The sequence below is a fragment of the Mobula birostris genome, chromosome 7, assembly GCF_030028105.1.
Source record: "Mobula birostris isolate sMobBir1 chromosome 7, sMobBir1.hap1, whole genome shotgun sequence".
Classification (NCBI taxonomy): Eukaryota; Metazoa; Chordata; class Chondrichthyes; order Myliobatiformes; family Myliobatidae; genus Mobula; species Mobula birostris.
Genome location: NC_092376.1, coordinates 133,228,350 through 133,256,312, shown reverse-complemented (window position 1 = coordinate 133,256,312; position 27,963 = coordinate 133,228,350). Strand labels below are relative to the sequence as shown.

Here is a 27,963-nt window from a genome sequence, read left to right as displayed (position 1 = left end):
GTGTCTTCCGGTGTGTCGTGGCTTGCTTCCGGTTTCGTACAGTGTCAGGCGCCCGCTGAAGATGGCTGAGGACTTTGGTTTCTTTTCTTCCGACAACGGTACTACAGGCAGCGCCGAAGAGGACCCGGCCGCCGCCTTCCTTGCGCAGCAGGAAAGCGAGATCGCCGGCATCGAGAATGACGAAGGGTTCAGTATCTTGGACGGAGGCGAAGTGCCGTCGGCCTTGCAGCCGCATTCGGACGATGTCGGAGGTGAGTGGGGCGCGGGAGGGCCTGCGGGGGAGTTGGGGCACTGCCGCGACTCATGTTCCAGCCTTGTTCTGGATAGTTGCACCTTGTTTCGCTGGTCCTTCCCCGACGTGACATGTTTAGCTGTTGCCATTTATATTAGGTATCATTGGATAGTGTTGTTGCCTGAGTCCTGTTAAAAACTCCTGTCTCAGTCGGCAAGTAAGCCTTGTATTATTGAGATCGACTTCGGCTTCTCGGTGATTTGTAAGTAGCGGTCAATAGCATTGAATATCGCAGCGTCATCGGTTCGAGATGACATTGCTTGCTCCGTAAAGGAGCTTGTGTTCCTGTGTCGCCTTCTTTACTTTCCGCTTTGGCGTCGCTAGAGAGAAATTTCGTATTGTTAATCTGTCATTGAGCAGCTGGAAGAACAGCTAGTGTTACCGTGTTTCCCGCGTACTGTTTCGAGAACTGCTACGGAATGTGCTGATATTAAAGCTGTAGATTAAGTCTTTTCCGCGCCGATTTTTGAATGTTTTTGCTAATGTGGTACTTCGATTAGTTTTTTTAATGTTTTCATTTGAAGTGCATTTCTTTGTATGGATTTGTGACCTCCGGTATATATTGTCCCTGAATTTTGGGTTCAGTTGTACACTGAACCCTACCGTGCTGAGAGGCTAATTCACCGTTTTAATAAGTTGCATGATAAATATAATCACATTTATTGTTATAAATATTATTGGATCTGTGTTTGTATTCTGTCACCAATATTAATATCTCGAACCTTTAAACAGGTGAGTTTCAAATCCCTAGACATTTTTCATGTGATGTTTTGATACGGAGTTCTGGGCCACATTATACATGGGATGCACTAATAGTAAATTTGCCTGTTTAATATTGAAATGTTTGTATCTTTGCTCAATATAGTTGATTGCTTCCATATTCCAATAATCCTGTTCAACTGTTATATGAAGGATGAAGATTGACATTATTTATTTGTGTGCAGGGTAACTCAGTAGTCATAGGAAAACTGTATTTAACTGTCCAATTGGTGCACCACTGTAATTTGTTGCCCTTCCACTGGTTTAAATCAGTTGTCACAGTACAGACTGAGCAAGATGTATAATTCTACACTGAGGGCAGATTATTATACTTTATTGTCGCCAAACAATTGATACTAGAGCATACAATCATCACAGTGATATTTGATTCTGCTCTTCGTGCATTTAGTCAGTAAGGCAGTCAGGAAAGACAAATTCAGCTATAGTAACTATCAATAACAGAATTGGTTTCACTGTTCTAAGCTTCTTCCTATTAAGTCTGGTTTGACATTTAATTTTTTTTTTGAAAAGTTGAGTATGCAGTAAAAGAAAGCCCGAGCTCGTGAATTTTAATTTATCCTAGTGCTTACTTACCAATAGGATAAGCTAAATGTTCTATTGTTTTGCCAAGAAATAATCATTAACTTTGGCACTTACTTCCATGCTTTCCTTCATCTTCTACTCTAGATATTTCACTGAACTAACCTTGACACTGCATTAGTGTGCTCCTTCTTGATTGTATAGCAAGGAGTGGTTGGCCTATGACACTGTTCAAAATGCTTAATTGAACAGAAAGGGGACACCTAGTCATGTGCTCCTGCTTCCAAGCACTGTCCCCTTTACTCTCCAACCCTCCCCACAGCACTTAAAAGAAATGCTAAATAAAAGCTGGCCTTAAATTCTGATTTAGTGTCTTTTGTTTTAGCATCGTTTTTGCATTCTGGTTTGTACATTGAGGATCATGCTGATACAGATTGTTTATATTCTAATGTTCTGTTCAGCTTGAAACTGGGAAGGTTAAATTTTCAGTTTGCTGAACAAGCAATTAACACTCTAGCTTGAGACTGTTTTAATGTTTAGGCTTTGTGCCCTGAACTTGGTACAGCTTACCAGCAAAGTACAGTATATTAAATAGTGTATTTTCCTAAAGTGATTCACTGCTGGTGTTACAATAAACCTAACAATTTCTCATCCTTGTCAAATTGGAACTATAAACTGTTACCACAGTGAAGGGCTGTTTTCACTCTTTTGCCCTCTTGTTCTGCCTCCCTCTTGTTTCACCTGACGTGCAGTCTCATGGGGATAACATCATAAGATGGATTCCCAATTTTGTCAAATGATATGTGTAATAGAACTTAAAATGTGTGTAATACCTTATCTAAGTCCCTTTTCATCTGCCTGATTAGGCAATTGAGGACCTTCAAGACCATACGGACAAGTATTGAAGTTGTTGCAAATAGTAAGTGGTTACTGCATGAGAAAGGCAATTTGGCTAGTGGAGTTTGTTATGGTTCAATGTAAAATCAATCCACTTATAGCCAATCGTTTGTACTTTCCATGTTACCTTGCAGTTTCCCTTTATGTTCTTCAGCACTTGGTACTGCAGATGAATCTACCTTTGTTAATGTTATCTTAGGATAGATATCAAAAAAAATTAGAGTAGATAAGTTCCCCAGGGCCAGGGTGGGATATACCTCAGGTTAGTGTGGGAAGCAAGTGATGAGATAGCCATGCATCCTCACTGGCCGTTGGAGTAGTACTGGGTAAGATAGCGGTGCACGCAGATGCAGCAGCCTCTACAGGGCCAACCAAGGGTGTTGTCTTTTTTAAGCATCTTTTTTACAATTGCAAGACTCTACTCGATATTAAGAACTTCGAGTACTGCACGTCTGTTCCATCAGCGAGGAGTTGTTTGGTGGAGGAGCTGAACTTGGTGTGGACTGTGTTGCTGGCCGCCTTAGAGCGGCGTCAGAGTCAGTGCATGAAGGCGGTGTGCAGTCTTAGAGTGATTGTTTCTGTTTTTCTTGTGATCACAAGACCCTGTTGAACACTGGTAATGTGGAATGCTACAAGTGTGGTTAACTGGTTTAGTGGAGAGACGGGGAAGCTGTGTGGATTCGGCCTCATGCCATGATATCATCTGTTGCAGCAGTCCAGGAAAGATTATGCCTGAGGCGGTGTGGTGCAGCATCCATGCTGGTCGGTGTTGCTCTCCAGTGTTCTGCGGAAGACAAGTTGATTGCATTCTCCTACAGTGTGCTGTTGGCTTGGTCTTGCCACCAACACTTTTGTGTGTATGTATGTTTATTGCTATCTTGTATGTGCTATATGTGCCTTGTGCTGTGTATGATTGTTGGTACTGTTTTGCAATTTTGTTCTGGAAGAACACTGTTTCATTTTGCTGTATTCATGGGTATTCATGTATGGTTGAATGACAGTTAAACTTGAAGGGTAGTACATGTTATTCCTTTGAAGAAAGGGAGTAGGGATAACTGGGTATTATAGGTTAGTGTATATTCAGTGGTGGGAAAATTATTGGGGAAGTTTCTTAGAGACGGTATAGTCTGATTAGGGATAGTCAGCATGGCTTTGTGAGAGGCGGGTCATGTCTCACAGCTTGATTGAGTTCTCTGAGGATGTGACAAACTACATTGAAGGTAGTGCAGTGGATATCATAAAAATGGATTTTAGTAAGGCATTTGACAAGGTTTCCCATGTTAGGCTCATTCAGAAAGTCAGGAGGCCTGGGATCCAGGGAAACGTGGCTTTGTAATTCAGAATTGGCTTGCCACAGAAGGTAGAGGGTGGTAGTAGATGGAGCATATTCTGCCTGGAGGTCTGCGCCTGGTGGTGGTCTGCGCCTGGTGGTGGTCTGCAGTGATCTGTTTTTTGTGGTTTTTATAAATGACTTTTGCCGAGGAACTGGAAGGGTGGGTTGGTAAGTTTGCAGATGGCACTAAGGTTGGTGGTGTTGTGGATAGTGTAGAAGGTTGTCATAGGTTACAATGGGACATTGACTGGATCCAATGGAGCAGCTGGAGTTCAACCTGGGAAAAGTAGCAGGTGATTTTCTTTTGAAAGGACGAGTTTGAAGGCAGCATACTGGGTTAATTATAGTATTAGCAGCATAAAGGAACGGTGGGACCTTGAGGTCCACATCCATAGATCCTTCAAAGTTGTGCAAGTTGATAGGGTTGTTGGGAAGTCGTATGGTGTGTTCCCTTCATTAGGGGATTGAGTTCAAGAATTGCAAAGTAATGTTGCAGCTCTTAAAAATAAAAATCCTCGTTACGCCAGACTTGGTATTCTGTTCAATTTTAGTCACCTCATTATAGGAAGGATGTAGATAGTTTAGAGAGAGAATGTGGGCTTCTAGCACTGTATTTAGTTCTAGTACAGCTACTCTAATTCTGAAAGCCAGCAATCCCATTAACCTGTTACACCTTTACACTAACTAATGTGCTTTGGCATGAGGGTCCCCCAAATCCTTTCTGCAGCTCTCTGCAATCTTTAACCGTGGATCTGCTGTCATTCTTCTCAAGGCAATGGCCTTCCTTTTCATGATCCTTGGTTCTCATCAGCCAATGGCATTTCTAAAGGTGGCAAACCTATAAAGCGGGCAAAAATTTTGTTGGCACATGGCGTTCAGTGCCACCCTTAAATTCTTTAAATCCCGTCCATAATAAGATGCCAAATTATTATCTTTACTGCCAGATGAAGAAGCAAATGAATTTTAACGACACAAGGGTGGTGAGAAGTTTTCACAGCAAAATCTAGCTTAGTGCCAGCTAGACAGTTGCTAGAATAGGTGGTGTTGCATGATAAGGTTTGAAATTCTTGCCTATCTAGTGCACAAATCAGTATTTGTATAGTAAATGGTCATAATAATTCTACTTGGCAATCTTATTTTTCATTAAACCCACAAGATCTGGAAATCCAGAGCAACACAATGCTGGTGGAGCTCAGCAGATCAGGCAGCATCAATGGAAATGAATAAACAGTTGACATTTTGGACCAAGACCCTTCATCAGGACATGAAAGGAATGGTGAAGAAGCCAGAATAAGAAGTTGTGGGGTGGAGGGAGGAGGAGGGGAGATGGAAGAGGAAGGAGGACAAGCAGGAAGGTGATAGGTGAAGCTGGGTGGATAGGGGGTGGGGGATGAAGAAAGAAGCTGGGAGGTGATGAGTGGATGAAGTAAAGGGCCGGAGAAAGAATCTGATAGGAAGGGAATGTTGACCATGGGAGATGGTGAAGGAGGAGATGATGGGCAAGTGAGAAGAGGCAAAAGGTAAGAGTAGCAGAATAAAGTGGGAAGGGGGAGAGGATAAAGTTACCAGAAGTTGGAGCAATCAATGTTCATGCCATCAACTTGGAGACTGCCTGGAAGGAATGAGGTGTTGCTTGTCCAACCTGAGAGTAGCCTCATCATGATAGAAGAGAAGGCAAAGGACTGACATATTGGAATGGGGACAGGAATTCAAATGATTGGCTACTGGAAATTCCACTTTTTGTGGCTGGAGCTGAGGTGCTCAACCAAGTGGTCCCCCACTCTACGTTGGGTCTTGGCAACATTGAGAAGGCCAGACTGCTTGCAATAGATGACCCCAACAGATTCGCAAGTGAGGTGTTGCCTCACCTGGAATGACTATTTGGGACCCTGGCTGGAGGTGAGGAAGAAGATTCTGCTTCTGCTTGTAGGGACAAGTGTCTGGAGGGAAATTAGTGGGGAGGGTCAAGTGGACAAAGGAATCCTGGAGAGCTATCCCTGTGGAAAGCAGAGAGGGGTAGGGGTAAAGGTATTTGGTCGTGGGGTCACATTGAAGACGGCTGAGGTTGCGGAGAATGATATATTGGATGTGGAGGGTCATAGGATGGTAGGTAAGGTCAAGAGGAACTCTATCCCTGACAGGAAGATGGGGTGAGCTTGGATGTCCAGAAAATGGAGGACATAAAGTGGAAGGAGCCAAAAGAAATTGTTGAGGGTGAGGACCGGTTCCTTCCCAGGTGGAGGGGAACTGATTGGGTCTATTGTTAGGAAAGAAGTGGAGAGCTTTGAGTCCTCCTTGATGGGGTGGGGGGCCAGGAAATAGAAGTATACAGGTACAAGACATCCATGGTGAAAATGAGGGATTTAGGACCAGGAAACTGAAAGTTGTTGAGATCGCAATTTCTACCATCTTCAATGGGACCCAGCCATTGATTGCATCTTTCCTTCCCCACCAACTCTTAAGGACTGGTCCAGTGCCTGATAATTTATTTCATATCTCCATTGCCATTCCAACTTGTTGGGCCATGGTCTCCTCTTGCCACAATGAGGCCAATCTTGATTAGAGGAGTAACACTTTGTTCTGTCTTGGTGGCCTCCAACCTGATGACATGATTATCGACCTCTCTAACATCTATCAATTTTTTTTTTTTAAATCCCTTCACTCTTCTTTTCCCTACTCTGGCCTCTTGCCCCTACCTTTCACCTCCCCCGTTTCCCTCCTTCCCTTTTCCCATGCACTCTGCTGTCCTATCAGATTCCTTTTTCTCTAGCCTTTTTCACATCACCTCCCAACTTCTAGCTTCATTATCCCTTCCCCACCTATCTGGCTTCACGTACACAAGAGAGTCTGCAGATGTTAGAAATCCAAAGAAACACAAAATGCTGGAGGATTTCAGAAGGTCAGGCAGTATCTGTGGTGATTATTTTCTCAGTACTGAAAACTACCACTTTCTAGCTGGTGCTCCTTTCTCCCCGACAGCTTTATTTGACTTCTTCCCCTTTCCTTTCCAGTTCTGATAAAGTGTCTCGGCCCAAAACATTGTCTGCTTATTCATTTCCATTGATGCTGTCTAACCTGCTGAGCTCTGCCAGCATTTGTATGTTAATTTTCAATTTAGAAAAAAGATTAATATTAAAATTTTGGATAGGTTTTCTAAAATGCTTAATTTCAGTCTGATTTACTTTTTATTAATAGTAAAACAGTGAATACACATAAATAAGCAACAGAACTCATCCTTTTTCCTTAACATCCATAATTATTGTTAATTCATTAATGAATGATTTCTGCTCAAATTTATGACCTGATAAGAGAATTTTTGTTGATTTAGGTGCTTGCTCTCAAAAGGTTTGCCACCCTTGGCCTATACCATGTGTGAGTGCCTCTTGGATCTATATCCTTGGCTTCAAGAAAATTAAACAGTTTTTCCTGTATATCCATATAATTAAAGCCTTAACTGGATTTACTTGCTAGACAATCAACAAAATTTCACATGCTGGAAATCCTGAATTTAAAAAGTGCTGGGACAACTCAGGTCGGGTAACATCAGTGGAAGAGAAACCGTTAACCTTGTTTTTTTTTTTTTGACTGTTCCATATCTGAAGCATTAGTGGTTCTTTCAAAAGATACTGCCTGATCTAAATTTTTCCAGCTCTGTTTTTGATCACTTTTGGTGACCTAATTTCTCATTTAGATTGTAAGCTTTTACATTTTAGAAGTATTATCTCAAGCAGGATTCAATAATTCAGTTGTAGTGAAACTTTTTTTGTTCATGACTTTGTTATTAATATTAAGGTCATGTATGTTTATAAACCACTTTCTTAACCTGTCCTGTCTTTACTAAACTCCCATGTATATCAAAAGCGTCTGTAGGAGTTGGTCTGTATAATCTTCCACACGTCCTTCAGAAGGTTCGGCATACATTTCACTCTTCAGTTTCTGACCTTGCACTGTCTAGCATGAACAAGTAATATTATGCTTGCCCTCTACTGACATTGGTAAGGCTTTATATTGGGGAATATTGAGCAGAAATTTGGGTGCTTCCTGTTCCATCATCCCACCCTCCACCCAATCCCATGAAGTACAGGAGGGCAGGCAGTTTTGCTGTCTTCCAAATGTTTGTTTATGTTTTGGCTTCACCTGCTGTCTGTCAATGATGGTCAAACTGCCTGTTTTGATATCAAAGCTATTGAATTATATTAAACATTTAAAGTTAATGCTTCTATCTATGGCAAAACATTACAAACCTGAGTCTTTTACAAATATATTCTGTGCCTTGTGTTGGCTGAGCTTTTGTCAAAGTAAAATGTCTGCATCTTTCAGAGTGAATCTTTGGTTTCAGGCCCTCTTCTTTTTGAATATTTTTAATCATGTTTACTTCTTTCATCAAAATCTTGTGCTTCTCTAGTTTTACACCCCATGTTTGTAAACTTCATCCAAAATTCAGGAACTGCATTTAGAAAGGTGTCTTTTGAGGCTTATGAATCACTGGAACTCCAGAGACCCATGAGAGCTGAATCATGAATATATTCATGACAAATACACTTTGGATTAATGTTATTTCTTATTCAAATTTGACTTTCTCAAGTACTCTTTACTTAGTTTGGGCATATTTCTTCCAAGACAAAATACTCCCTAAAATGAATATTCTTAAATATCCGACAATAAGCCAAGACATTAATTTATCTAACATGAACAATACCTCTGGAGCCGAAAGGTTTTTGCCAACAGACTGACTGTTCATACTTTATTCAGATACTGCTGACATCCTTGATTTCGACAGTGTCATAGAAGCTGGGGAAATAAGGACATACATGGTAAAATGTATGAAAGAACTAGCAAAGGTCAAAATGCTGTCAAACCTTACACTTGTACATGTTATGACCTCAGAATGAAATGTAGCTCTATGTCTTAAATAATTTATAGGACATCTTGATGACACGAGGTGTATATTGCATCAATTTGAATTGTGTCCTGGGGTTGTTTCCTCTTGCTATTTGTATTTGATTGCTCAGTGCAAAACATCAAAAATCATCCTGATTTCAGAATTCTATTTTATTGTAGACTGCTTGCTTCTGCAGGAGAGACAAAAGCTTGCTTATGTATATTCTAAGATTTTAATTTGCATAAGTTTAATTTGCAAATGAGCATTGAAATATTTTGGTCAATACTGGCTGGAATCTGTTGGGCAGGGATTTTACAGTAGAACAGTGTCTGACAGACTGTTTCTGTCATACATGTCTATACTTGTGTAAATCAGTGACAAGGATGCTTGCACTCTAATTATGTTGGCACATTCACTGAAATTGAATGGTATGAACTTAAAATGCAACACAAACAAGGCAGAAAAAGATTGAGACTTGCCTAATCAGGTCAAATCATAAATGTTGAAGATGCAATGTAATACTTAATGATCAAGACTTTTTTTTTGTCCCCACAGATGGTTTTAAAGAAGAATTAGCTGCAGTTAATGGAGACGTATACCAGGTTAGTATGGAAAATTGCAGTAATTTCAGTGTGCATAATCTGCTCAACAGCCTTTGTAGATGTGCAGAAATAGTGCCTGCATTCATTTGAATAGAAGTTTGTTCAAGTAATTTAATCCTTTTCCTTTTTAATACCTGACGCGTGTTTTTTATTTGAATTATTTCAGTGTGTTCTAATTTTGGATGAACTTTAAAGTGATTTGGCAACAGTTTGGCAGCATTTTATAGCGGGGGGTTTTACTACCTCTATCACTGTGAAGGGAATTATGCAATTGAAGTCTTGATGCTATGCAGTCTTGGGAGTATGAATGGATACTGGGTGATTTAAAACATGCTAATATAGCACTATGGGTCAGCACTGTTTGCAAAATTAAGACAATTACATTGGATTCCAGGGTATGGGCCTTATTGAACTGTAATGATTTGAAGTGAACCAGGGCTTCCCTGCTGAGATTTTTGAATCTTGTGTAAATTCTGTTCCAATTGTGAAGCTTGCTTTTCAGAGCAAGATTTTTCAGTGTGGCTCCCAAAGCTTTGCCTGAAAGCAGAAACAATTAGAAATTTGGTTAAAATGTTTTTTTTTAACTGAACAGGGAAGTACTCTGCACTTTAATGAACAGGAATTATTTTGCACTATACTGCTGCTACAAAACAATTTTCATGTCGCAAGACAATAATAATCCTGATACCTGATTTGCCATAAAACATGGGAAGAGTGGGCAACAAGCTTGATCTGAATGTTGTTTGCAAGTTAATTTAAAAATCAATAATATAACCTTGAACTTTTCTGAAGTGATAGTGATGTGACAAATCATTGGATAGTGATGTCACAAATCACTTAACAGTAGTGGTTTTGGTATTTTCATGCCTCAGACTTAGTGGTGTAGTATATGGTGAATTATAATTTAGTGGAGGAAACTCATTAAACACCAATGAAGAAAATAAAAACTTTGCTTGCCCCTATCAAAATGCTCTGGGTACTGATCATACTTAAGCTTAATCTAACGATGAAACACTTGGCATAATTGACCATATTGTACACTTAAGCAGGCTCATCAATAGAAATTGAGTTGTACTTGTGTAATCTGCTATTACAGGAATCAAATGGTCCAAATGACAGTTATGCAGCAATAGCTCGGGCAGATCGCTTGAGTCAGGAACCAGAAAGCATTCGAAAGTGGAGAGAAGAACAGATAACCCGTCTCGAAAATCTTGGTAAGTACCTTGTATGCATGTTAGTAAACTTGAAAACCAAATGCTTTACCTCAAATGAATATGTGAACTAATCCTGTGCAACTAAAAGCATCAGTTTGTTTTCTACATTTGTCCAAGTGGAGGATCAATACTTTATAATGAGAATCTTGTACTTAAAGTATTACTTTTTATGGAATGTTTCAATGGAAGAGAAATTTCTGTACACACAGGAGAGCACTTGTCTGTTAAGTTACAGTGCCTTGAAAAAGAATTCAGGCCCCACAACTATTTTCACATTTTACTGTCTCATTTTTCTAAATTTAAAATATATTGAGTTGTGATTTGCTGTGAGCTAATCTACAAAACATTGGGCATCATGTCAAATCAAAATAAATATTCCAAAACCTGTCAATATCCCCCCCCCCACCCCATTCGTGACAAACCAAGCCAAAATGAAGACAAAAGACTATTCAAGACTAGTCAGTAAAATGATAATAGAGAAGAACAAATCTGGGGAAGGGTACAAGATTATCTCAAAGGCATTGAACATGCCTCTGAGCTCTGTGCAGTCCATTGTAAAAATAAAAGAAAGGGGGGAAAAAATGAAACCAGAGTCACACTCCCTAGGTCAGGCCACCCCTCTAAACTTAGTGGCTGGAAAAGAATGGCACTTATAAGAGAAGCTACTGTGATGTCAACAGAAACTGAGTGAACTCCAGAAGTCAGTAGCTGCAACTGAAGATGAAGATCATGTTCCACCCTTGCACAAAGAGGTTCTTTATTGAAGAGTGGCAAGGAAGAAGCCCTGGTTTTAAAAAAAAAAAACATTTCCTTGCTTATAAAGACTTCGCAAAGTGTCACTTTGAAGATACTGTAAAAATGTGCAAGAAGGTCTTGTAGTCAGATGAGACTGAAGTGGAACTTTTTGGCCTCAACACGCAGTATGTGTCGCGTAAATCAAATACAGCCAACTAACACCATCCCTACCGTAAAGTATAGTGGAGGTAGCAACATGCTAAGGGAATGCTTTTTCAGTAGCAGAGACTGGAATGATGGGAAGATGAATGCTACTAAACACAGAGATCCTAGATAAGGACTTGCTAGCCTCTGCCAGAAAGCTTAACTTTGGGAGGAAGTTTGTCTTTCAGCAGGACAACGATCCAAAGCACACTACCAAAGCAACCACGGAGTGGTTTCAAATGAAGAAAACTGATGTCCTAAGTGGCCAGTCATAGTGCTGACCTTAACCCAATCTAACATCTCTGGCAAGACCTCTAGATACACTTACCAGTCCTCCTAAAGGGATCAGAAGTGGAGAAAGTGAGCAGTTTCAAGTTCCTGGGTGTCAAGATTTGAGGATCTAACCTGGTCCCAACAATTGATGTAGTTATAAAGAAGGCAAAACAGTGGCTATACCTTATTAGGAGTTTGAAGAGATTTGGCATGTCAACAAATACACTCAAACTTCTAAGATGTACTGTGGAAAGCATTCTGACAGACTGCATCATTGTCTGGAATTGGGGGGGGGGGCGGAGGGCTACTGCACAGGACCAAAAGAAACTGCAGAAGGTTGTAAATCAAGTCAGGTCCACCTTGGGTACTAGCCTACAAAGTACCAAGGACATCTTCAAGGAGCAGTGTCTCAGAAAGGCAGCATCCATTAAGGAACTCCAGCACCCAGGGCATGCCCTTTTCTCACTTACATCAGGTAGGAAGTACAGAATCCTGAAGGCACACACTCAGCGATTCAGAAACAGCTCCTTCCCCTCTGCCATCCGATTCCTAAATGGACATTGAACCCTTGGACACTACCTCACTTTTTTAATATATGGTATTTCTGTTTTTTTGCACATTTTTAAAATCTGTTCAATATATGCATACTGTAATTGATTTACTTATTATTTTTATTTTATTATTTTGTTCTCTTCTATATTATGTATTCCATTGAACTGCTGCTGCTAAGTTAGCGAGTTTCACATCTCATGCCGGTGACAATAAACCTGATTCTGATTGCTGTCCACCACCAAGGAGGAATGGACAAACCTTGCTCTATCATGTTGTGCAAAACTAATAGTGACTTATCCAAAAAGACAACGCTGTAATAGCTGCGAGAAGTGGTTGAATTAAGTACTGGGGGTGGGGGGGTGGGGGAATGAATACTGCTGGCATCAGTTTTTGAATTTTTAATTTTTCATGCTTTACAATTTTCTCTGCTTTGTGTGGGGGGGGGGTGGAAGAGGAGTGAGCATGTAATTCACAAATAAATTCTCAGCTAATTGATCAAAAATCCCTGGTTCTAATACTCATTTATGTGAACAAGGGGTTGTGGACTGAATACTTTTACAAAGCACCGTAGATGATTGCACAAGACACTTTGCCCTTTGTTTCGGTTGTTTGCACAAGCTTAGTGTACTTGGCTAAATCACTTACAGTAACAAACAAAATGCTGGAGGAACTTGGCAGGTCAGTCATCTATGGAAAAGAGTACAATTGACATTTTAGGCCGAGCCCTTTCAGAATTGGAAAGGAAGGGGGAAGAAGTCAGAATAAATGTGGTAGAGGGGAAGAAGTACAAGCTAGGATTGCTGGGTGCTGGGAATCAAACTGAAGAGACGGAGGAAGAGGCAGTTGGCTCACAAATAGAGAAAGCTTGGAGACAGTGTGAGAGGGAGGATAGGCAGGTGATAGAGAAGGGATGCGCTCAGACTGATGGTTTGAGATGTGTCTATTTTAATGCAAGGAGTATTATAAACAGAGCAGATGAGCTTACAGTGTGGATCAGTACTTGAAGCTATGATGTTGTGGCCATTACAGAGACTTGGATGGCTCAGTCACAGGAATGGTTATTTTGAGTGCCAGGCTTTAGATCTTTCGGAAAGGACAGGGAGGGAGGCAAAAGAGGTGGGGGCATGGCACTGTTGATCAGAGGTAGTGTCACGGCCATAGAAAAGGAGGAAGACATGGAGAGATTGTCTAAGGAGTCTCTGTGGTTGGAAGTTAAGAACAGGAAGGGGTTAATAATTCTACTGGGTGTTTTTTATAGACCACTTAATAATAACAGGGACATCAAGGTGCAGATAGGGAGATGGATTCTGGAAAGGTGTAATAACAACAGGGTGGTCGTGGTCGGAGACTTTAATTTCCCAAATATCGATTGGCATGTTCCTAGAGGGAGAGGTTTAGATGGGGTGGAGTTTGTTAGGTGTGTTAAGAAGGTTTCTTGACACAATATGTAGATAAGCCTACAAGAGGAGAAGCTGTACTTGATCTGGTATTGGGAAATGAATCTGGTCAAGTGTCAGATCTCACAGTGGGAGAGCATTTTGGAGATAGTGATCGCAACTCTATCTCCTTTACCCATAGCATTGGAGAGGGGTAGGAACAGACAAGTTAGGAAGGCGTTTAATTGGAGTAAGGGGAAATGTGAGGCTATCAGGCAGGAACTTGGAAGCATAACTTGGAAACAGATAGTCTTGGTGAAATGTACAGAAGAAATGTGGCAAATGTTCAGGGGATATCTGCATGGAGTTCTACCTAGGTATGTTCCAGTGAGACAGGGAAAGGATGGTAGGGTACAGAAACCGTGGTGTACAAAGACCTGTAAATCTAGTTAAGAAAAGAGCTTACGAAAGGTTCGAAAAGCTAGGTAATGATAGAGAGCTAGAAGATTATAAGGCTAACAGGAAGGAGTTAAAGAAAGAAATTAGGAGAGCCAGAATGGGCCATGAGAAGACCTTGGCAGACAGGATTAAGGAAAACCCCAAGGCATTCTAGTATGTGAAGAGCAAGACGATAAGACGTGAGAGAATAGGACCAATAGTGTGTATGGAACCGGAGGAGATAGCAGAGGTACTTAATGAGTACTTTGCTTCAGTATTCATGGAGGAAAAGGATCTTGGCGATTGTAGGGATGACTTACAGTGGACTGAAAAGCTTGAGCATGTAGATATTAAGAAAGAAGATGTGCAGGAGTTTTTGGAAAGCATCAAGTTGGATAAGTCACTGGGACCGGGTTAGATTAGATTCATTGTGCGGAGTACAGATACAAAGGCAATGAAATGCAGTTAGCATCTGATCAGAAATGCAAAGAATAGTGTTATTTACAAAATAACTGCAAATGGAAAGTGCAGCACACAAATATAAAAGTACTGAGACAGTACAAAATAGGTGCAATACTGCTTCGTGCTGTGATGTGAGCTCCTGTAGCACCTACTGGATGGGAGGAGAGTAACAAGTCCATGGTTAGGATGAGATGCGTCCTTGATAATGTTTTTCGCCCTGCCCAGGCAGAGTTTATGGTAGATGTTCTCAATGGTGGGCAATTGGGTGCCGATAATCCGCTGGGCAATTTTCACCACATGCTGGAGTGCTTTGCGGTCTGATACGGGACAATTGCCATACCACACTGAGATGCAGTCGGTGAGTATGCTCTCAATGGTACAGCGGTAAAAGTCCGTCAGAATCCTGGGACAGAGGTAAGCTTTCTTCATGCTCCGCAGGAAATAAAGGCACTGTTGTGCCTTGTTGATCAGGATGGAGGAGTTCAGGGACCTGGTGAGATCCTCGGAAATGTGGACACCAAGGAATTTGAAGCTTGATACATGCTCCATTACAGCTCTGTTGATGGAGGTGGGGACCAGAGTGTGGCTGCTAGGATGCCTGGAGTCCACAATGATATTGTTGGTCTTCTGGGTGTTAAGGGCCAGGTTGTTGTCGGCACACCATGTGGCCAGGTGCTGGACCTCATCCCTGTAGGCCGTCTCGTCATTCCCTCTTGATCAGGCCAACCGCTGTGGTGTCGTCTGCGAACTTGATTATAGAGTTAGAATCATGTACAGGAACGCATTGAGGCATGCCGGTGTTCAGGGTGAGAGTGGAGGAGGAGAGGTTGTCTAACTTAATTGATTGGGGTCTGTTAATCAGAAAGTCCAAGGGCCAATTGCAGAGGGATGAGCTGGTACCAAGCTGATGAAGTTTGGCGATCAGCTTGGAGGGGATCACAGTATTGAATGCCAAACTAAAGTCAATGAACAGCATTCTGATGTAAGAGTTGGGGCTGTCCAGGTGGGTCAGGGCAGAGTGAAGTGCCGTGGAGATGGTGTCCTCTGACCTGTTGGTGCGATCGGCAAATTGCTGGGGGTCCAGGGTAGTGGGCAGACAGGATTTCAGGTGTGATAGAACCAGTCTCTCAAAGCACCTTGCAATGATGGGGGTGAGTGCAACTGGGCGGAAGTCATTCAGGCCCATGGCAGTGGAATGCTTCGGCACTGGCACGATGGTGGCGATCTTGAAGCTTGTGGGGACAACTGCCTGGGCCAGGGACAGATTAAAAATGTCTGTGAAGGCCCCGGCCAACTGCCCTGCACAGACTCTGAGCACACGGCCAGGTATTCCATCCGGACCAGCTGCCTTCTGTACATTCACCCTGCTCAGGGTGGCGGAAACATCGGAGGTGGAAAGTGAGAGAGGCAGTTCACCAGGTGGGAGATTGGCTTTGAGGGTGATCTCCTTGTTCTCATGGTCAAAGTGAGCATAGAGGTAATTGAGCTCATCAGGGAGGGAAGCAGAGCTGGAAAGGGGCACAGTACTAGGTGGTTTGAAGTCTAATGCCCTGTATGCCATGCCACATGCACCGGGGGTCCAAGGAGTTGAAATGCTCCTCGATCCTCTGTTTTGTATATGTACTTAGCCTGAGAGATTCCCCTCCTCAGGTTGGCCCTGGCTGAGCTGCAAGTCTCCCGGTCTCCAGACCTGAAGACCTGAATCTCTGGCTTTGAGCAGGAAGTGAACTTCTCTTTTCATCCATGGTTTCTGATTGGGGAAAACTTGCTTGTTTTTGTGATGTCACTCTATCTACACACTTGTTGATGTGCTCAAGGACAGAGTTGGTATATAAGTCAATGTTAATCTGAGAGTCTGTGTTGGCATGGGCAGCAAACACGCTCCAGTCTGTGTGCTGGAATTGGTGTTGAAGAGTAGAGTCAGCATCCTCCAGCCGGATCTTAGTCTTCATTGTGGTAGGAGATGTACCCCAGGCTACTGTGGGAGGCGAAGGAGGATATTGCTGAGCCTCTGGCAATGTTCTTTGCATCATCAATGGGGATGGGAGAGGTTCCGGAGAATTGGAGGGTTGTGGATGTTGTTCCATTATTCAAGAAAGAGAGTAGAGATAGCCCAGGAAATTATACACCAGTGAGTCTTACTTCAGTGGTTGGTAAGTTGATGTTGAATATCCTGAGAGGCGGGATTTATGAACATTTGGAGAGGCATAATATGATTAGGGATAGTCAGCATAGCTTTGTCCAAGGCAGGTCATGCCTTACGAGCCTGATTGAATTTTTTTTTTGAGGATGTGACTAAACACATTGATGGTACAGCAGTAGATGTAGTGTTTATGGATTTCAGCAAGGCATTTGACAAGGTAGATGCAAGGCTTATTGAGAAAGTAAGGAGGCATGGGATCCAAGGGGAAATTGCTTTGTGGATCCAGAACTGGCTTGCCCTGCACTCTGTCCGCCAGAGAAAGCACGATCTCCCAGTAGCCACACATTTTAATTCCACATCCCATTCCCATTCTGATGTGACTGTCCACGGCCTCCTCTACTGTAAAGATAAGCCACACTCCGTTTGGAGGAACAACACCTTATAATTCCGTCTGGGTAGCCTCCAACCTGACGGCATGAACATTGACTTGTCAAACTTCCGCTAATGCCCCACCTCCCCTCGTACCCTATCCGTTATTTATTTATATACAAACATTCTTTCCCTCTCTGTCCCTCTCACTATACCCCTTGCCCATCCTCTGAGGTCCCCCCCCCCCCACCTTTCTTTCTCCCTGGGCCTCCTGTCCCATGATCCTCTCATATCCCTTTTGTCAATCAACTGTCCAGCTCTTGGCTCCATCCCTCCCCGTCCTGTCTTCTCCTATCATTTTGGATCTCCCCCTCCCCCTCCCACTTTCAAATCTCTTACTAGCTCTTCTTTCAGTTAGTCCTGACGAACGGTCTTGGCCTAAAACGTTGACTGTACCTCTTCCTAGAGATGCTGCCTGGCCTGCTGCGTTCACCAGCAACTTTGTGTGTTGCTTGAATTTTCAGCATCTGCAGAATTCCTCGTGTTTGCCCACAGAATGCAAAGTGTGGTTGTAGACAGGTCATATTCTGCATGGAGGTTGGGTCAGCAGTGGTGTGCCTCAGGGATCTGTTCTGGGACCTCTGCTCTTTGTGATTTTTATAAATGACCTGGATGAAGAATTGAAGGGATGGGTTAGTAAATTTGCTGATGACACAAAGGTTGGGGGTGTTGATAGTGTGGAGGGCTGTCAGAGGTTACAACGGGACATTGATAGGACGCAAAACAGGGCTGAGAAGTGGCAGTTGGAGTTCAACCTAGATAACTGTGAAGTGGTTCATTTTGGTAGGTCAAATATGATGGCAAAATATAGTATTGATGGTAAGACTCTTGGCAGTGTGGAGGATCAGAAGGATCTTGGTGTCCCAGTCCATAGATGTTCAAGGCTGTTGTGCAGGTTGATTCTGTGGTTAAGAAAGCATAGTGCATTGGCCTTCATCAATTGTGGGATTGAGTTTAGGAGCCAAGAGGTAATGTTGCAGCTATATAGAACCCTGGTCAGACCCCACTTGGAGTACTGTGCTCAGTTCTGGTCACCTCACTACAGCAAGGATGTGGAAACCATAGAAAGGGTGCAGAGGAGATTTACACGGATGCTGCCTGGATTGGGGAGCATGCCCTATGAGAATACGTTGAGTGAACTCGACCTTTTCTCCTTGGAGTGATGGAGGATGAGAGGTGACCTGATAGAGGTGTATAAGATGATGAGAGGCATTGATCATGTGGATAGTCAGAGGCTTTTTCCCAGGGCAGAAATGGATAGCATGAGAGGGCACAGTTTTAAGGCACTTGGAAGTAGGTACAGAGGAGATGTCAGGAGTAAGTTTTTTTACACAGAGTGGTGAGTGTGTAGAATCAGCTGCTGGCGACGGTGGTGGAGACGGATACGATAGGGTCTCTTAAGAGACTCTTGGACAGGTATCTGGAGCTCAGAAAAATAGAGGGCTATGGGTAACCCTAGGTAATTTCTCAAGTAAGGACATGTTCGGCACAACTTGTAGGCCGAAGGGCCTGTATTGTGCTGTAGGTTTTCTATGTTTAGAATGTGATGGGTAAAGTCAGGTGAGGGCCAACGAATGTGGGTAAATCATTAACAATTTTATCTAAATGTTGCTTCCAATATTCAAATCTTAGTTAGCTATGATTTAGGCTTGACCACATAGAGTGCTTGACTTATGAGAACTGAGTCTTGAATGTAACTAAGCCAGTTTCTAATCGCTATATGAAGTGCTCTGGAAGTATTCAATAGTCATAGTCATACTTTATTGATCCTGGGGGAAATTGGTTAATTATATCAAGTCATTATATAAGATTCATTGAATGATCAGGTATTTCACTTTAAGCTTCGTTTGCAGTAGGCTGTCCTGCTCATGCATGTTGGTTGCCATCTTGGGTTTGTCTCAAAGTGAAACCTATTTGGAACATGGCAAAATTCATTTTGCATTGACTGTTCACAAGCTGCCAATCAATTCGTGTCCCTGGCAGCCAAAAATGAATTGCTGATTTCTAACACACATTCGGTAACTTCGCAAGTTCTGGACCTGCTTTTTGTGTAAGCATTCAGTAAATGTGCTTCTGCCTCTGCTTTTCCAAGTAATGAATTCTATCCCATTGCTCCAGAATATTTCTTTCTTTCCTCCTGTTCTTTCAACTTGCTTTACCAACGTAATCTAGACCTCCTCTATTCATCTCTAATGATCTCTGTTCAGTCTTTATACTTCAAACAATGCAGTCTTAGCATAGTTATTGATCTTATTGTCCCATTTCTGTCAAAAACTTGCTGAAATCCTTCTGTACTCTATTTGATAAATAATTACTACTTGCTATCTTTCCGTGGTCTAGATATTTTTCTTTTTGTGAATCACTCTGCTAATTTGGCATTTTAGGTAAACTTCTCAATCAATTTGAGTTGAAGTATTTATTATACAAGTAACTGTGTGCTAAATCGACCTTACATTCTGCAGTTAACATAACTCATTGGTCCTTTGCAGTCCTACAGAGCATTTTTAATTTGCCATCTTTTCGTGGATCTCATAAAAATCGGACTCCCTACTAAAGTAACAAAATGAAACCTAAGAAAATTTGACGTTTGAGCAAGTGTAACGCATTGGCTTTTCAAGTATTTGTAGCTTTATCAAGTCTGTAACTAAATCATTTCTTTATCAGATGCTGCTTCTCGAAAAGCAGAAATGGAATGGAAAGAGAAGGCAAAAAAGGAACTGGAAGAGTGGTATATTCGGCAGAATGAGCAATTGGAGAAAATCAAGAAAAATAACAGGTATGACAATGATTGAAGTTTATCTCTTGACCATAAGTCCTAAATTGTGGAAATCTTGTGTTTGCTGTTATGGAGAGCTTTAGAATGCTCAATAATTTTAAATTCACAAGAGCATTGTAAAGTTATTAGTTAATCATTTTATGATTGTATAACTTTAAGGAAAACATTGCAGTAAAGAGAAATCTGGTTGTATAATTTTGTGATTGAATAGGGTTGGGGTAAAGCATTCTGTGTTTAACTGGATTGTGTGAGGGATCCAATGTTGAATTAAGATGCTACAAACTATTTCCATACACCACACACTTAGCTTGCTCTTCCTATCACTGGTTATGTCAGGGAGGGAAGCATTTGAACTATGGTTTTAATTTTCTTAGATTTCTTTTTTCATACAATGATGTGCTTTAAACAAATCAATTTAAATTTCTCCTGTTTACAGTGTGATCAAACCCATTTGTTTTGGTGAGAATTCATTCACCAAAGCAAGTGGCAATTGCTGAGGAACAGTTGATATCTCCTGAGTGTAAAATCATATCTTTTTTTATAACGAGCCATAACATATAATTAAAAAAACTAATCTTAAGTCTTGCACTTTGCAAGTCAACTTAAAATGCCTAATGCACTAAGTACTTGAGTGTAATTGAATATTATGCATGATCTTTAGCAACTGGATTTCTAATAATTCTTTTTGAACTTGTTTATTCTGTTAAATTTGGTTTGATTAACTTTCTTAGATATTTGTAAACTGAAATGCATAAACCACTGTAGATGACACCACTAAGACTAAAAATTTATACAAAGTTTAAGAGAAGGCATGAAATGCAAAGAAAGTACTGGTTAAGCTTCAATTTTGGGCACCCTACTTTATGAATGTTGAGACTTTGGAGTATTTGAAAGCTGCAGATAGTTTGCTTGTTGAGGTTGGGAGTGGACTAAATTAAATGGAATTGTTCTCCCAAAGGGCAGTGCAATTCTGTTGGCAGAAGGGTTGGTAACTAAAGGGCAGCTTTCTGAAGTGAAGAAAAGAATGAGTGATTGAGAGTTTTTTTTTAAAAAGCAGCAAATCGCAGTGTAGAATGCACTGCGTGATTTTTGACATAAACACTTCAGGCAGGGGATTTAATTAAGTATATGTCAGATGGGTTCAGGAACGATATTCATCTTTAATTATGAGAAATTGAAACAAGTTTTGAAGGAATTTGATTCCCCAGAATCAGATTTTGCTGTCCTTATTGCAATTGTTTACTGCAGTATGCAGAAATGTTTTTTTTGTGATGGGATTACTAAATGTACTAGTATTGGGGAAAATGTATAACATTTTTATTTGGAATCTCACAGTTAAAAGACATGCTTATAGCTTTGGAATGCAGAAATTTGAATGTTAAAGTATGACCATTCAGGATAGTGATTCATTTCAATGAAAATCAAGTCCATACATGTGACTATTGTAAAATTAGATTTGCTTTGGATTGCCAGAATTAGATTGCCCCAACAGTACTTTTCCACTGCAGGTTTGCAATGGAAAATTTCTACTATTTTCCTAGCTTTATTCCAGGCAAAGGTAAAATAATTACTAAAAATATTAACACTGTCCTTCCTCTTTTTATCCCTTTTTCTGCACCTACCTTTTGCAACTTCTGTGCTCCCTTTGCTGTTGATCTGCTGGTTCACTTTCTGGACTAACATGCATGTGCACTAGGATCGCTGATGAAGCTTTCTACAAACAGTCCTTCGCTGATGTGATAGGCTACGTGTATGTTGGCTATTTTCTTTTTAATTGCACATTAGCTGTAGAACACCTTTTCAGAATATTTACATATGCAATTTCAAATCTTGAGTTAAGGTTAGTGCCTTGGGACTATTTTATAATGTCTGATCTTTAGATTAGAACACCGGGCCAATCAATATTTGACAACCAAATTAGTAATTTATTTAGCAATCTGATTACTCTGTAGCATTGTAACTTGTAACTTTGAGTGGAAGATGTTAAGACGTTTCCTATCTTTGACTAATAATCACTGCGCCCTTTCCCCTACCAGAGCCTTAAGCAGCTGTTCAGGTGAGACTAGACAATGTGTTGGAGCTAATTTACCAATATCATTGAACCTATATGTAACTGATCAAACACGTCCATATTTTATATTGATTCGTTATTAATGGATACTAGCTAATTTCTTCTTGTGTTCAGCATAGGCCATAACAGCAATATATGTGAATTTGGTTCAAATTGGGTTATAAAACTGCTGGAGGAACTCAACAGGTAACGCAGCATCTCTGGATGCAAAGGGATAATTGGCATCTTGGTTCAAGACCCTGCATCAGGATGGGGTCCTGGAGGTACTGTACAAGCTACAAGACAAAATGTTAGCTGTTCACAAACATTCTCCTCATTTGGAATGCTTGTGACATTAAAACTTGGACAGTAGTTTTAAGAGCACATGTCTTCTGTTGCATTTAGTATTAGTTGTAGATTGCTTGTTCCATACCTGTTTCAACTTCATTGCATTGCTTCCTCGATTCAATACATGTAATGAGAGCAATTCTTTTAATGTTGATCAAAGCGTTGATTTTATTTACTTTCATTTCACATCCACAACGAACTTGTGTTTTCTTGCTGTTTTTTAAAAAAAATCTTGTCATAAATTAAAACCCAAATCTTCCAGACAATTGTAATTATAAATTCTAGGCATTGTTTTTGCACTAAGTTCCAATATAAAGCCTTGACATTAAGCAGTTGGGGTCACTTGCTATAGGTAGGTTATTGAGGGATTGGAAATCCAGATAAGTGGCATGCTTTGAGTAAATATGAACTAAGAATTGGGAATTTTAGAGTAGATGTATTTAAAATTGTGAAGCAGTAAAATGAAGTTTGAGGGATAACATAAAGATTATAGATTCACAAGTAAAACTATGATAAATAAGTTGGTGAATGAAATTGTGCAAACTTTTAAATGAGTGATACAGAACAATAAAAGTAAGAAGTGGACATAAAGGAACACATAAATTCCTGGAGGAACTTGGGTCAGGCAGCGGCCATGGCCTTTCTTTAGTGTCTTGGCCTGAAACATCGACTACTCATTTCCATCGATACTGCCTGACCTGTGTTCCTCCAGTAGTTTGTGTGTGCTTGCTTTGGATTTCCAGCATTTGCAGAATTTCACATGTTTATAATTTAGTGGAAATACAGGATTTAATTGCTGCTTGTGTAGTGTTAGCGCCACTGACGGTGCATTTTTTTTTAATAGTATGGTTTTCTATTAGCAGTGTCGATCATGGTTATTCAAGACATTGAAATTTAAAAGTATCTATGAAAAATGCATGCTCTTGTATTGCATCGTGTTTTAACTGTAGGATGAATTAAGATATGAGTCAGCAAGTCCAATGTGTGCACAAGTGGAAAGTATTCATTTTTGAGCTTTTTATTCTGGACTAGAGAATGGAATGTCCCATGATGACAATATAAAACAAACATTGTCTACTACACTAAGAACTTGTAAAAATAACTAAACCTTATAGAATTTATTTTGTAAGAGAAAGCAAATTGATATCTAATAACACACAAAATACAGGAGGAATTCAGCTAGTCAGGCAGCATCTATGGAGGGGAATATACAGTCAACATTACGAGCTGAGACCCTTCATCAAGCCAGAAACTAAGACCCTTCATAAACCAGAATATGAAGGTGGGGGAGGGAAAGGAGTACAAGTTTGCAGGTGACAGGTGAAACCTGGTGAGGGGGAAAGTGGGTGGGAGGGGGAGGGGATGAAGTAAGAAGCTGGGAGATGATCCTAGCTTTTGCGATAGACTGAGTGGAGGTGCTCAACAAAGCAGTCCCTTATCGAGGCAGGATCTCCTGGTGACCATCGATTTTTCATTTGACTTCCCATTCTAACATGTCTCTGTTGCCTCCTCTACTGCCATGATGAGGCCATACTTGGGTTGTAGTTACAACACCTCATATTCCATCTGGATAATGTCCAATCTGTTGGCATGAACATCAATTTTTCTCTCCTGATAAATTCTTCCCCCTCTCCTTCTCTTCCATTCATCATTCTGGTTCCTCTCTCACCCCTTCTCTTCTCACCTGCCCATCATCACTTTGATTCCTCTCTCTTTCCCTTTCCCCATGGTCCACTATCCTCTCCTATCAGATTCCTCCTTCAGCCCTTCACCTATTCCATCTCTCACCTCTCAGCTTCTTTCTTCATCCTTTTTCATACACACACCTTCATCCTCATCTGGTTTAGCTATCACTTGTACTCCTTCCCTCCCCACACCTTATTCTGGCTTTTGCCCCTTTTTTATTTATTAAGATACAGCATAGTATCCTTCCAGCCCTTCTGGTTGCGCTGCCCAGCAACCCTGATTTTAACCCTGGCCTAATCACTGGACAGTTTATAATAATCTACCAACCAGTATGTTTTTGGACTGTGGGAGGAAATTGGTGTATCTGAAGGCAGCCCAGGTAGTATGAACTCCTTACAGACAGCGATGGGAATTGAATCTGGGTCACTGATACTGTAAAGTGTAGTACTGTGCCACTGTACTGTAAAGCATGGTATTATGCTACTGTATTGATGAAGGATCTTGGCCTGAACTGTAGACTGTTTATTCCCCTCCATAGATGCTGCCTGACTTGCTGAGTTACTCCAGCATTTTGTGTGTGTTGCTCAACAGTTCCAGCATCTGCAAAGTTTTTTGTTTATGAAATCTGCTAACTTCATGTTTCTCCGAATTTGCTCAATGCAGACATTCCCAAACAAGCTGTGGTCATGTGAAAGCCAAGAAACATCCAGTGGTTATATTTAGTCAAACATTTGGTTCAATTTGACTTTGTTGTCAACAATCAGACTGTCAAGCTTTGAATTTTAAGTATTTATGAAGATACTATATTTTTAAAAAAATCTGACTTGGGTCTGTATTTCATCTCATTTCCTTACATGTTAGTACATTGCAAGTTAGATTTAAGTGATCTGTTTGTGTGAAGAGATGTCTTAAACTTCATCTGATTTGTTTCTGTTTTTCTGCAATTCTGCTTCTAATAAATCTGTTTTTGGACACATCTAAGTTGATCTTTATCATCGTAATGAATGTAAAGGATATTTGGCCTTGATTTTCTGGAGTAACAAGACTAATTTCTTTCAGAATTTGTTTGTTCTCTTGGTTACCTTTTAAATCAGAGCTATGAACTCTGCTGTATGCCTTTTCTAACTTATTTCTGTTCGTTTGGAAATCTAATTGAATGTTTAATCTTCCAAATTGGTAGCTTTGTCACCCAAATGAGTATTCAATCCAAGGAAGCAGAATGTATACCCTGGAAATTCTTTTCTCTGGTAAAACAAAAGATAAAAATGAAAATTTGTCTATTCTAACTGCTGTAGGACCAACCTTTGAAGTAAAGTTCAAACTCGGACTGTGGATTTTGGCAAGTTTGTATGTTTGGCTGTATCTCTGAGAATTGCATGTAACCAATCACTCAGGCATTCAACATTTTTCTCATTCATCATTGGGTTGTAAAGATGTTTTTCATCAAGTTGTTTCTCTTTTACAGCCATTCTTTCATTCACTTTCAATGAATTTGCATAGCAACAGGTGAAATGCAGTTAAGAGATTGTGATCTTAAACAGCCAGATGTAGGTGTTCATAGACTTGATTCACATATATTTTGGAACAGAAAAATCCTCAAGGCAAAGTGACTAGGCTAAAAGCATGCTTATTGGATCAGCAAAGACTCTGTAAAACAAGGTAGAACCCTGGATTCTGCTCATTGATTTATTAGAAGATGAGCAAGTTAGTTATTTTATGGCTAAATGTTATAGTTTTCTGAGACATGCAGCCATCAAGATTCTGGATGCTATCCTTTACCTGATTATTCTAGATAGTTAATAGGATTATTGCAAATGGCCTCCACCTTTTTCAGTAAAAAAATGGGAATACCCTAACCCATCAACATCCAGTGAAGCATTGGGTTGGAAAGAAACTAATGGTAAGCTCAGCCACAAAGCTCCAAGTTAGTTAATTTGTCTAAACTTGCTGTTGAATAGCTGCTTGGGGTACTGTGAAGTATTATTGCTCCTGTCTAAGCAATTGTACCCCCATTAAAGACTCGTAGAATAGTTAGTGGCAGTAGCTAAAATTTGCATCACCAGTATTTAAGTAATTAAATTCTGTTGTCAAAAAACATGGTGCTGGATTCTCACCTTTGGCTATCATTTCAGAGCTGCAGAAGAGGCCTTTGTCCAGGACTGTGAAGAAGATACACCAGGAACAGAATGGGAGCGAGTAGCACGTCTTTGTGATTTCAATCCCAAAACCAGCAAGCAATCAAAGGATGTATCGCGTATGCGTTCTGTACTGATATCACTTAAGCAGTCACCATTAGTCCGCTAGACCAATGCGACATGTGTGGGCTTTCCTGTTACTCTAATCGTGTCCTACAAAATTGATGGCCATTAGAATAGAAGGATGGGTGTTAGTCATTCCAGTTTGGACCAAACCAGTGTAAATTGCAAAATCTGAGTTTGATTATTTTTGGAACTGCGTGTGGTTTGTTGCCAATTTCTTGGGTTATTGGGCAAGCAGATAAAATGGTTGCTCTCATACACTCCTGATTCTCATTAATGTTTAACTTTCTCAATTATTGATATCCCCACACTGTCCTTGTGCTGCATCACATTATTTATGCATGAATTATGAGTGCAATCTATTGGCCCCTGTTTAAGAAAATCATGTTGACTACACTGTTATGAATTAAAGGTTAAATATTAAAACTTATTCAAAGTTTGTTCATACTATTATTAACTTGCACTTTTTATTCAAATGAACAATGATTTTAGCCTCATTCTATTATAGATTGATGAAAAAGTAGTTGGACATGTTCAATGTATTGTGTGTAAAACCTTTAGCAATTTTCTTGTTGAGAGTGGACAGGAATACAGTTTTCTAGAGATTCTGTATCTTCCGGACTTCTGCGCTAAAGCACTGAATGTATTGATGGAAAAGATCATACTACTGTGTATGATTACTGAGGATGACACAGAATTTGAGTCTGCTTTAATCAAAGTCTGTCTTAACTAATTTCAAAACTGCCTTGCTGAGGTTAATGAAACAAATGTCCTAGACTTCTCTGTTCTACATTCACTACAGATGGTTTATGTATTTCTTGCTACCAAGATGAAGTGGCTTCTTCAAATATATTTTCTGTGGGTTATAACTGAGCTTTTACTTGAGTTTTAGATTAGTTTTTAATTTCTGCTTTTTCATTTAGATGTGCAACTCTTTCACAATTTTTTAGGTTAAAGATCAAAGATTATTCCATGTAATTATTTCCAAAGACCTACTCCTTGAAAGTGATAAGCATGTGGAGTACTTTGTTACCTGGATAAAAGGAATTAAGAGCTATTTTCCTTGGAATTTGGGTTATCATGTAAGGTTCCTTAGTATTGATGGGTGCGAGTAGTATGTGGGAGGAGTCTTTCTGCTGTTTGCAGAATTTTGGGACCAGGCTTAATTTAAGAAATTGTATCAGAAATTGTTTTGTGAAAAGTGTTATCCAAGTAATATTTTTCCCAGTACAAGCTTACCTCTGTGGAAGATCCTACAATTGAGATTGTCAAACAATCTGAAGATCAGGATGTTCATTAGCTGGCTGCTATCATGAGTTGAAAGATTGCAGGATCAGCAAAATCCCTTGGTGATCATTGTATGCTGCGAGGAAACAGACATTAAATTGGGGTAGGGACTTGATGTACTGTCTAGTTTGGGATTAATAAATAAAGGCTACATCTATCCAATGAAACTTACTGCTGTTTTGAATGATCTAGTTACTGCAGATGAAAATATTTTTTTGTACAAAGGTTTTTATATAAAAAAAAAAATCCCTACTTAAATCTTCACCAAACATTTTAAATGAACTATGTTGTGTTGGCTATTTCCTGTTCACAATATGCTTGACTTATGATGCAAGGATATAATGCTGAAGGTTTACAAGGCATTGGTCAGACCACATTTACAATATTGTGAGCAGTTTTGGCCATCATATCCAAGAAAGGATGTGGC

The 27,963-nt window shown here is 40.4% G+C and overlaps 1 protein-coding gene across 1 annotated transcript; it reads left to right on the top strand.

Moving 5' to 3' along the window:
* Position 1: 1 nt before the first annotated feature.
* cltb (clathrin, light chain B) lies at positions 2-27,703 on the top strand. The gene is made up of 5 exons (XM_072263775.1): positions 2-251; positions 9,259-9,305; positions 10,402-10,519; positions 19,796-19,907; positions 26,124-27,703. Exons 1-5 carry the CDS (start codon positions 62-64, stop codon positions 26,293-26,295), a joined length of 639 nt encoding a protein of 212 aa, XP_072119876.1. The 5' UTR covers positions 2-61; the 3' UTR covers positions 26,296-27,703.
* Positions 27,704-27,963: the final 260 nt, after the last annotated feature.

Coding starts and splice junctions, on each gene's coding strand:
- cltb (XM_072263775.1), top strand. CDS start 62: ATGGCTGAGGACTTTGGTTTCTTTTCTTCCGACAACGGTACTACAGGC. Junction 9,306..10,401: donor TTAATGGAGACGTATACCAG/GTTAGTATGGAA, acceptor CTGCTATTACAG/GAATCAAATGGTCCAAATGA. Junction 19,908..26,123: donor AAAATCAAGAAAAATAACAG/GTATGACAATGA, acceptor CTATCATTTCAG/AGCTGCAGAAGAGGCCTTTG.